A 10,882-nucleotide genomic window follows, 5' to 3' on the forward strand; every position below is an offset into this window, starting at 1 on the left:
ATGATGCCAACCTCTAATCGTAAAGTTTTCGAATCTGGCGTATGTTATGCAGGTCCTTACACAGTACCAAGTCCCTTTGTTTCCATGTATCCATCCGCTCTCTAAGGCGCCATTTGCTCCGCCTCACACACCATCCCTCGGCCTAAGGAATAACCAACAAATGAGCCATAGTCCTGACATGCATTGGGAGCCAGAGTGTCCGGATTCCCGAGGTAACTATAGATGTGGTACCCTGCACAATTGTGAGCGACCTCGAGTGGCCTTGAGGGTCCAATAAGACATCACAGCAATGGACAAATCAGTGGCTGAAGCTGAAAGTACGATTAACTCGCTTCGAAACAATCACAGGTGCAGAGACGAACCTGCGAATTATCGTTATCCCGAGAAGTCTGTTCATCGCTGGTTAAGCGCCGTGCACGAGCTTAGCGGCTCTCCCTGGACGCTAATTGCATAGTCACCTTGTGCTAGCCAGCTTAGTGACAGCCCCAACAGTACCAACGCAAGGCTACATGTTGCCTCATGCCCTGACCTCTGTACTCTCCAGGATAATCCTTGCAAAGTTGGCAAATACGACTGAAGCGCGTTCAGCCCATCAGCACTAATGCTGTTGCTGTCACACAGCAACTTACTTGGGGACAAAACGTGGATCGGTTTTGATTGTCACCAACTCCGTTTATACTGTACGCGGATCCACTTAACTAGTCAGCTAAGCCTAATATTTGAGATAAGTTCGAGTTCCGCCTATAAGACAGAAGTAATAATGATGATCATCTTTGGGAACGCAAAATTGGATCCAATATGGACCAACGTGGCTTTCAACGTCGACGTTGGAAGAAACGATGAGTGTTGAAAGGTGAACAAACCAATTTGCATCTCTCGTTCTGGTTTAATTCTCATATAAGATCGATCTTGGGTTCTGAGCTCGCCCAGTGAATGCTAAATGAAGTCGAGTAGATGGATGATCTTTGAGCCAATCTTACTATACACGCCCTCGCTTAGCGATCTACTTACTTTGACTTTTGATCGATCATGCTGGAAAATGTGCCACGGTTCCTCCAGAATCACTGGCAGGACTTCACAAGTACAGCCATCATGGATCTCTTGGGGTGTGTAGTCATCGCCCTCGTTGGCTACATCATTTACCAAGTTTGGTTCCATCCCCTATCCTCCTACCCTGGCCCATTTGTCGCCAAGCTGACCAACCTCTACTCGGTGGTTCACGCCATACGCGGCGATCGCCATGAGGACCTATACCACCTGCATCATCGCTATGGGCCCGTTGTGCGAATCGGCCCGCAGCGCGTTTCCATTCTCGATGCAAAGGCGTTGGAGCCCATCTACGGCTTTCATGCCAACGTTCAGAAGGCCAAGTCGTACACCATGTTTTATGGCGTGAGCATCTTCACTGCCATCGATCGCACAGTACATGCCCGCAAACGTCGTGTCATGTCTCATGCCTTTTCCAGCCAAGCATTACGTGGGATGGAACCTCATATCTTGTCAGCCATCCGCGACTGGTGTGTCGCTTTAGTTGATCAGCATCCCGGTCAGCAGGGACGTTCTGCGCCCTCCAGTCCTGGCAGCTGGTCAAATCCCAAGGATATGGTGCACTGGAGTGCCTGTGTGATCTTCGATGCACTTGGGGAGATCTGCTTCGGCAAGACATTCAACACCTCTCTCAGCGACGCCAACCACTTCTTCTTCCCGCTGATGGCCTTGAACCTCCGTATCATGAACATTTGTGGGCAGATGCCTATTCTACGCTCCCTGGGTTTCGAAAAGTATCTCCGGCGCGGCACCGTCGCCAATCGCCAGCGACAGATTGGTTTCTCCCGGCAGCAGTTACAGACTCGGCTGGCCGCAGAGTCCACCCAGCGCCGAGATATCATCTACTATCTGCAGCAAGCACGGGACCCGAAGACCAATGAGGGTTACTCTGAGGCGGAACTGATGTCAGAGGTTATGACATTGCTAGGAGCCGGTATGTACACAACCTCGTTTCGACTGTGACTTTGCCCTGCTTTGTCCTTTGGCTGGAACTTACGGACTGAACTATCAGGTAACGACACAACCAATACAACATTAACTGCCATCTTCTACTACCTTGCTCATAATCCAGCTATCCTTGCCCGGCTAAGCGCAGAGATTCGTGCCGTCTTCCCTACACTGGAGGCGATCGTTGCCGGTCCCGCTTTGTCGCAGATGGCTTACCTTCACGCTTGTATTGATGAGACCATGCGTGTATGCCCGCCTGTACCTACTGATCTGCCACGAGAAGTCCTCGCTGGAGGGCTTCGAGTAGGAGAGTGGCATTTCCCAGCCGGGACGGTTGTCGCAGTCCCCACCTACGCGTTGCACCACAGTGAAGAACACTTCGACCGCCCCTTTGAGTACGATCCAAGTCGGTGGCTATTGTGTGACAGCAAAGGCACTGAGCAAGGCGAGGGGGTGAGTGCTGAGGTGCTCAGTCGGCAGCGGCAGGCCTTCGCACCTTTTAGTATCGGACCGCGAGCGTGCATCGGGCGGAATGTAGCCATTCTCGAGCTCGAGCTGATTATTTCCCGGGCATTGTGGTTGTATGATATACGACTGGCACCGGGGACGGAGCAGTTGGGCGTCGGCTACCAAGGAGAATACAAGATCAAGGACCATTTCGCGGTTGGAAAGGAGGGCCCTGTGCTGCAGTTTCGGATGCGACAGAAATGAGGTTGTTTCTAGATTGTTTCTCGGACGGGAGTTCATGGTTCGCTTCCAAACAAGGTCATTCCCCATTCCAGTGTGGTTCCTAGCCAAGTGTTTCTGAAGCATGTGTACTAGCAAGCCCTGGTACTTCAGTTGTGTCTCGCCCCGATCGAGGTCTCATGATATCATTGAACTATATTTATATTCCCAAATATCAATCAAGCGTCTTTCAAGCTTTGGTTGTGTTCTTTACACTACGGATCAACAGCTGTAGCGAGTATCTGACAGGTTGTAGCGCAATGCCCACCGAGATGCCCGGAATGTACAGCTCGGCTCTGATTGATACGCAGACAGGTCAGAAGCGTGATCATTCGTCGGGACCAGAAACATGCCCGTATTTCCAACTGGCCAACTATTTGGTATGTAGCTTCAGACGGTGATATCGTCTGCATGATGGGTAGCTCTCCACTAGCCTATTGAAAGAGACAGATAGCTGACGTGCCAAAGATGCAGCATTAGCGCTGCGACCCCGCGCCCTAGTTGGGGTTATTGGGTAACGAGTAACTAACAGCTCCTTATAGGCCCGGAAATATTCTATCTCCCACACCGTTTCAGCGTGGAGAGAAATTACAGTGAATCATGATCAGTTGCAAGTCTCGGTGCGGTTCACGGTTACATCATACCGATGGAATGTATTGCTACTACTACTACACATCACCCTCAGAAAATCCAGATGGGGAGGCTGGAACGTGTCAATATCACCTCCAATATATCTCTCCCGCATTCATAGGCGGGATTTCTTCTTAGCGAATGCATCGCCTTGTTCTAGATTCCAAGCTAGCTATATTTCCAGGTCATTTGTGGCACCTCTCAGGCCCAGACCAGCAGTTATCATGATCGGTGGTTGGTGAACCACTCGCTTCTCATCCCGTTCCCCTCCTTGGCCATCTGCAAGGCCGACAGCGCTACGAGCAGATGCAGCAGGGTTGGGTCGGTATATGTCGTCGGTACTTATAGTATTTATATTGTCGCTACACCATCACTGCCCATGTCAGATCTTTTTGTTTCACAGCTTCAGATAATTGCCCTGGCATTCCATACAGCCACCATGATGGCTCTGGATATCTCCCACATCTGGCTCGCCCTTGTCGGTATCGTAAGCTTCTACGTCCTGCGATCCATCTATCGCCTCTATTTCCACCCCTTATCTGGAATCCCGGGGCCTAAGCTCACAGCAGTTACGCATCTATATGAGTTCTATTATGATGTTATCTGCCATGGAAGGTTTCTATTCCAGATCGAGAAAATGCATCAGCGATATGGTAGGTACAGAGAAATTCATCCAGCTGAAGCTTGGCTAATTCCTCCCTCAGGCCCAATTGTTCGCATCAACCCCCGTGAAGTCCATATCAGCGACCCCGCCTTCTATGATGAGATCTATGCCTCCAGCGCTCGCAAACGCGATAGGGACCCTCTGGCCTACGGCGCATTTGCGCTTCCCTACTCCACGATTGGTACGATCGGCCACGAACATCACCGCTTCCGTCGCAATATCCTCAATGATTTCTTTTCCAAGCGGTCCGTCCTTGCCATATCTCCCTTCGTCGAGGAGCGGGTGGGGAAGCTGATGGGGCGCTTCGAGGGGTTCTATCGCGATCAGAGTGTAGTTAATCTGAGCAATGCATATGCCGCGCTGACTTCAGATGTAATCACCTATTACTGCTATGGGAAGCTCTGGGGATTCATCGAGGATAAGGACTTCCGCAGCGACGTCCACGGAGGTAACGAAGAGAATACTGGACTTGGCCACTTCAACCGCTTCTTTCCTTTTGTGCCGGAAACCATGCGCAAGATTCCGCTGCATCTGATGGCCCTATGTCTCCCCGGCAGGGCCGGTATGCTCCAGTTCCAGGGTTCCATTCTGAGCACGATATCCGAAAACACGCACGATGCCTCCAAGGCAATGGGGAAGGACGATCGGACCATCTTCAAGAGGTTGACGGACCCCAGCTTACCAGTCGCGGACAGAAGCCAGCGTTGCATTGAGGACGAGGTGTTCTTGCTTCTTGGTGCAGGCACAGAAACGACCGCGAGTACCTTGATGATCATGACCTACTACGTGTCGCGAGACAAAAGCATACGAGACAAGCTACGGAGTGAACTGAAGCAGGTCCTGCCCACACCCACCAGTATCGCGACCTGGCCGGAGCTGGAGAAGCTGCCGTACTTGGTATGTCGTGAGCCTGCAACACTGACTTTCATCCTAACTGATTTCCACGCCTAGACGGCCGTTCTGAATGAATCTCTACGATTATCCTATGGGCTGATTATGCGGCTGCCCCGCGTGGCACCAACTGAAACACTAAAGTACAAGGATTATGTGCTTCCACCTGGGGTATGTTTTCTATCACTTTGCCCTCAACACCCATCACAAGCTAACAATACTTGATAGACACCAATGAGCACTTCAACTTGGTTCGTCCATCGCGACCCGTCCCTCTTTCCCGAGCCGGACAAATTCGATCCGGAGCGCTGGATCAAGGCTGCCGAGGAAGGGGTTAATCTAACACGATACATTGTATCGTTTATGAGGGGGAGTCGAGCTTGCATTGGGATGAAGTCAGTCTGCCCTTACCGCTGTTGCAGTGTCTGCTACTAACGAGTTCAACAGTCTGGCATATATCGAGCTCTACCTGACCATTGCGCATGTGATGCGTCGGTTCAACTTTGATGTGGAGAGCACCGGCACGGAGAGTATACGCATCACACGCGATAGGATTGTTCCTGGTACGGAGAAGGGGTTGGTGCGGGTGTATGCAAAGGTGACTGATATGGTGGAGTAGCAAAGAAACTGAATGAATTGAATATGATCAAACCAGGATAAATGCCAATTTGACAGACAAGTGACTTTACTGCAATAGTTATTTATATAGTACATCACCATAGCATCTTGATATTTTAAAAAGATCACCTTCCATAAACACTAGGAAGTATCTCACATCTACAGTAACAGAGCAACAGCACCATCCTCACCTTCCAGGTCATGCATGCTATGATGTAGACAAAAAAGGAATATGAATCAAAAAGCAATAAATTAATCAGGTCGTGCCCGGGTTCGAACCGGGGTTGTCGGAACTTCCGAAGCACAAGAAGTACTCAAAATCCGAAGGGATAACCACTACCCCACACAACCGCATGCGGATAGTTGTCACCTGCGATTTATGGTTCATCAGGTCACTTTACTTCATTCCAACCTCCACTATTTTGCTCTTGGGAGTGAGGGATCATTCAGACACATTCGGTAGACTAGGTTGTGCAAATACTCTAATTAATTTTAACAAGAGACTATAACTTAAGATACTTCATACTACGCAGGAATATACTACGTATCCTACCCGGAAAGCTACTAGCAATTAATCAACCAACCAACCAACCAACCAAACCAGTGGGGACTCGGACCAGACCAGACCATTGAGACCAACAAAGACCACCTGTTCGGCATGAGCATTAATCATTTACTTCATAAGTAAATGGGGAATGAATATACACTACACTGCATTGCATCTACCCCTGAAAATGTTCCAGACATAATAATAATAATAATAACTCATCAGCACATGGATCCTCCCTCATTTACCCTGATCATCATCATCATCATCATCATCGTCATCACCAGCAGACTCAAGTAGATAGGTACGTATTAGGTATAGCAATCTGACAGTAGCAGATCGTTTCCCTTAATTCCGTAACATAATTTCGCCCCTTAACAAACCATGGGATTTATGACAAGGCAGGGAGAGAGAAAAGAGGGACAGAGAGAGAGAGAGAGAGAGAGAGAGAAAGAGGCAAATGGCAGCGTGACAGCCCACCCACGATTGATTGGACCCTTGGGATCGGGTGGAAGCGGTCCACTTGACGACTAGTACTATAAGTAACTTGGCAAGTAAGTACCAGGTGTGATGTGGGAACTTCAGTTGGGACTGGATCCACTGCCGAGTCTGGTTCCTGGAGCTGGCTGGTGCTGGTGCTGGTTAAAAGGGAAAAAAGAATACTGAGAGAATAATAGGCATGGTGCCATCATAATAATACCATTGTTGTATTAGTATGGCACCCTTGCAAGGAACAGGGAATATGTACTGTAAATAGTGGTAGTGTGGTGCAATCAAGTCAATTAGCCGTGACGGACGGACTTGTCTCGGGCCGTGTGTATGTTTCAGTTTCTGGTCTATCTATTTCATCTATCTATCTACTTTGTATAATACACTTATTAACCGACGGGAAAGTACACTTACTGCTAATAGAATAAGATGATGATCAAACAAGGTAATATTATTATTATTATGGATATGCAGTATGCACATGGCTGGATCTGGTCTGGAGGGGTAGAAAAACTCCGTAAGTCAGTACTTCTTTTTTCTTTTATTGTGGCCTGAACTTTACTCCGACTGTTATGCAGTATTGTTGCATATATGCATGCATCTGCAGCTGTGATACTGATACATAAGACATACAGGAATACAAAGTACTATGAGCAAAGTAAATGGTGTGATGTGGTGGTGGTGGGATGTGGGATAATAATGGCGGGGGGGAGAGAATTAATATGGATCGTCCCGTGGTTGAGGGCCGTTTACGTAGACTGTCTTGGTTGATCAGCAGGTGGGAATATGGTAATATGGGAATATCGCAAAAGGGGGTTGTTAGAGAAGAAGAGTGAGGAAGGCAGACAGAAAAGGCAGTAGAAGAGGCAAACAGTAACTTGTTCACTCTGTACCTGAATATTACTACGGAGTAAGTACTTGTGACTCCATTGGAAGCTACCAATTGCGGCCGCCCCTTAAATATCCCGTCCCCGCCGCCCGACTTTCTTCCCCCCCAAATCTCCGTTTGCGCCATCTTACCTTTCCGTTTCATCTTCTTTCCAATTCCCTCTTCATCTTCTCTCTCTCTCTCTCTCTCTCTCTCTCTCTCTCTCTCTTCCTCTTTACCTCCGACTCTATCTTTCCCTCTCATCCTTTATCCTAATCATACACCATCATCATGCCTGCTGGATCAGTTCTTGTCACCGGGTAAGCTTCCCATCAATGCCTTTGTCCCTCCATCACACCCGCTGACCCCGCAATTCTTCCCCCAAACAGTGGAACGGGCTACATTGGCTCTTTCACCACCCTCGCTCTCCTCGAGGCTGGCTACAAGGTCGTCGTCGCTGACAACCTCTACAACTCCTCCGCTGAGGCTCTCAAGCGCATTGAGTTGATCAGCGGCAAGAAGGCCGAGTTCGCTCAGCTCGATGTCACCGATGAGGCTGGCTTCGACCGTGTCTTCGAGGCCCACCCCGACATTGACAGCGTCATCCACTTTGCTGCTCTGAAGGTGCGCTTCCCTCTACTTTCTATACCTTTGCATGCTTCGATGCGTCAATCTACCTCTCTGCATATCTCTCGCGCATCAATTGAGGTTCTAGCTGACTGGTATTCAGGCCGTCGGTGAGTCCGGTGAGAAGCCTCTGGACTACTACCACGTCAACGTCTACGGCACCATCTGCCTCCTGCGCTCCATGGTCCGCCACAATGTCACCAACATCGTCTTCTCCTCCTCCGCCACCGTCTACGGTGATGCCACTCGCTTCCCCAATATGATCCCCATCCCGGAGGAGTGCCCTCTGGGCCCCACCAACCCCTACGGTAACACCAAGTTCGCCGTCGAGACCGCCATCACCGATGTCATCAACGCTCAGCGCAACAACGCCATCAAGGCCGGTAACGAGGCCGAGGCCCAGAAGTGGAACGGTGCTCTGCTCCGCTACTTCAACCCCGCCGGTGCTCACCCCTCTGGTATCATGGGTGAGGACCCCCAGGGTGTCCCCTACAACCTGCTTCCCCTCCTTGCCCAGGTGGCCACCGGCAAGCGCGAGAAGCTCCTCGTGTTCGGAGATGGTAAGTTACCTTCAATAGTGAAATTGGAGAATAAGGATCTAACCTAACTCATCAGACTACGCCTCCCACGACGGAACCGCCATCCGCGACTACATCCACATTCTCGACCTGGCAGATGGTCACTTGAAGGCCCTGAACTACCTCCGCGCCAACAACCCCGGAGTCCGTGCCTGGAACTTGGGTACCGGCAAGGGCAGCACTGTCTACGAGATGATCCGTGCCTTTTCGGCGGCCGTGGGCCGTGACCTCCCCTACGAGGTTGCTCCCCGCCGTGCCGGTGACGTGCTCAACCTGACCTCCAACCCCACGCGCGCCAACAACGAGCTGGGCTGGAAGGCCGAGCGCACCCTCGAGCAGGCCTGCGAGGACCTCTGGCTGTGGACCCGCAACAACCCCCAGGGTTACCGCCAACAGCCCCCGGCCGAGCTGCTGGAGAAGCTGCAGAAATAAATAATGACCCCGCATATGCTTAGAATTTCTTTTTCTCGCCAGGAAAATCGATAGAGACACGATTGGACTTGCTAATTGGATGACGAATTTCCTTTTTCCTTGTTGTATTTAGAGAGCAGAGCTTGATGTGATGTTGATGTAACTGAGTTCGCCATGCAATATGCAGCGATAGGATAGACCTGGATCACGTAACTCTATCAATACAGATCAATGTGATAATGTACACCCAACCCTACCTAATCTATAAAATCACTTTACCTAAATACACCTATTTCCCCTTCCGACTCCTCCTCGACCCCGGCGTCTGTTCCTTCGCCCCAGACGACGACCCCGACGCCTTATTCTTCTCCATCTGCTCTGCCACCTCCTTCTCCTTATTCGCCAACGCCCTCCGCACCGCCGACTCCCTCTCCTTAACCTCAATCAACTTCTCACTAAACTCCCACAACATCTTCCCCGCCTCCTCATCCTTGATCTCCTTCCTCGCCAAATCCACCTCCTTACACTCCTTAATCATCCACCCCCCTTCCCCACGTCCATACTCCGCCTCCATCGCCGCATACAACACACTCTGCGCCCCCTGCTGCGGCGACTTCAACACCAACCACCACACCGGCCACGTCACCAGATACACAAACAGTCCCCACAACGATCCCCCCGTCATCCACCTCCTCATCCCAGGCGTCCGACTAAATCCCGGATCCACCATAATCACCCGCGCACTGCACGGCTGGTTATCCGGCCTCTTGAACGCATTGAGATGTTTCTGGAACGATTGCGCAAACACCATCAGCGAAAGCTTGCTGAGTCCGTACAAACTGACTCCTTTCGTAGCCTTTTTAGCCTTGGGCTTAGCCTTCTCCCGTTGTAACTTCCCATTCTTCATCACAACTCTCCTCCCATCCCCATTACTACCCCCGTTATCCCCCTGCTGCTGCGCAGCAACAGCAGCAGTAACCGCAGCAGCCTCCTCCACCTTCCTCAAATCCCACTTGGCCCCGATATAACTCGAACACGTCGTAAACACAACCCTAACATCCCGATGTGCCGGCTGCGCCCTCAACGCCGGCGAAAGTATACTCAACAGATGGAAATTCGCCAGGTAATTCACCATCCACTCCTCGTCGATGCCGTCCACAGTGAGCTTCCGTTTCTGGGATACGGGCGGCGCCGCATTCCCGCACAGGATCACCATGTCCAGGCGTCGCGGCGGCACATTATCGATCCATTTCGTGGCGAAGGTGCGGATGGAGTGTAAGGAGGAGAGATCGACTTGCTCGGCGTAGATTAGTTGGTTGTTGGTGCTCCGGCGGAGGTCCTCGATGTATTCGGAGAGGAAGATGTCCGTGGCTGGGTGTTGTGTTAGGAGGATGATTTGGGCGCCGCGTGAGGCGAGCGCGGAGGTTACTTGGGCGCCGATGCCGGATGTGCCGCCCTATTGATGCCCCAGGGGTATCTTGTTAGCGGTGAGGTTGGGAAATTGGGGAAGAGAGTGGGATGAGGGAGACGGAGGGATACAGTAATCATAACGACTTTCGAATGCATTAACCGCTCAGAGGTATTTCTAGCACCCCCGAAATAATATTTCAGGGCCGCGAGGACGACCGCCCAGGGGAGAAGTTTTAATATGCTCCATAGGTGTGGGATGGAGTTTGTGCCTTCTGTTATTGCTGTTGTGATGATGGGGATGGGCATTTTTGCCGGAACAACACTATTGTGGTTGTGGTTGTAGTAGTGAAAGGGAGGGGAGGGAAGGAGACAGACGGAGGAGACAGATATGTTCTGACGGAGTTAAGTCCAGACACTCCGTTCGGAGA

At 50.8% G+C, this 10,882-nt stretch overlaps 5 protein-coding genes and 1 non-coding gene across 6 annotated transcripts; 3 read left to right on the forward strand and 3 right to left on the reverse strand.

Annotated features, from left to right (window-relative positions):
* Window positions 1–1,092: 1,092 nt before the first annotated feature.
* Window positions 1,093–2,706, forward strand: BO83DRAFT_308921 (cytochrome P450; the record flags this gene model as incomplete). Its single annotated transcript, XM_025527382.1, has 2 exons — window positions 1,093–1,981; window positions 2,060–2,706. 2 exons carry the CDS (start codon window positions 1,093–1,095, stop codon window positions 2,704–2,706), a joined length of 1,536 nt encoding a protein of 511 aa, XP_025390032.1.
* Window positions 2,707–3,739: 1,033 nt separating this feature from the next.
* Window positions 3,740–5,637, forward strand: BO83DRAFT_376674 (cytochrome P450). Its single transcript, XM_025530785.1, has 5 exons — window positions 3,740–4,004; window positions 4,056–4,912; window positions 4,967–5,077; window positions 5,135–5,301; window positions 5,354–5,637. Exons 1-5 carry the CDS (start codon window positions 3,794–3,796, stop codon window positions 5,523–5,525), a joined length of 1,518 nt encoding a protein of 505 aa, XP_025390033.1. The 5' UTR covers window positions 3,740–3,793; the 3' UTR covers window positions 5,526–5,637.
* Window positions 5,638–5,782: 145 nt separating this feature from the next.
* BO83DRAFT_t110 lies at window positions 5,783–5,875 on the reverse strand. The gene has a single exon. It is a non-coding gene; the product is annotated as a tRNA-Gln (tRNA).
* Window positions 5,876–6,960: 1,085 nt separating this feature from the next.
* BO83DRAFT_222587 (uncharacterized protein) lies at window positions 6,961–7,964 on the reverse strand. The gene has a single exon (XM_025526833.1). The coding sequence runs from the start codon at window positions 7,690–7,692 to the stop codon at window positions 7,102–7,104; it is 591 nt and encodes a 196-aa protein (XP_025390034.1). The 5' UTR covers window positions 7,693–7,964; the 3' UTR covers window positions 6,961–7,101.
* On the forward strand, window positions 7,571–9,300 carry BO83DRAFT_376675 (NAD-dependent epimerase/dehydratase family protein). Its single transcript, XM_025530786.1, has 4 exons — window positions 7,571–7,748; window positions 7,818–8,052; window positions 8,159–8,615; window positions 8,671–9,300. The coding sequence occupies exons 1-4, from the start codon at window positions 7,720–7,722 to the stop codon at window positions 9,063–9,065; spliced, it is 1,116 nt and encodes a 371-aa protein (XP_025390035.1). The 5' UTR covers window positions 7,571–7,719; the 3' UTR covers window positions 9,066–9,300.
* On the reverse strand, window positions 9,296–10,820 carry BO83DRAFT_435754 (putative oxidoreductase). Its single transcript, XM_025535909.1, has 2 exons — window positions 10,584–10,820; window positions 9,296–10,500 (listed from the first exon to the last, which is right to left on the reverse strand). The coding sequence occupies exons 1-2, from the start codon at window positions 10,758–10,760 to the stop codon at window positions 9,334–9,336; spliced, it is 1,344 nt and encodes a 447-aa protein (XP_025390036.1). The 5' UTR covers window positions 10,761–10,820; the 3' UTR covers window positions 9,296–9,333.
* Between the last annotated feature and the right edge of the window lie 62 nt (window positions 10,821–10,882).

Source organism: Aspergillus eucalypticola, assembly GCF_003184535.1.
Source record: "Aspergillus eucalypticola CBS 122712 chromosome Unknown BO83scaffold_7, whole genome shotgun sequence".
NCBI classification, from domain to species: Eukaryota; Fungi; Ascomycota; class Eurotiomycetes; order Eurotiales; family Aspergillaceae; genus Aspergillus; species Aspergillus eucalypticola.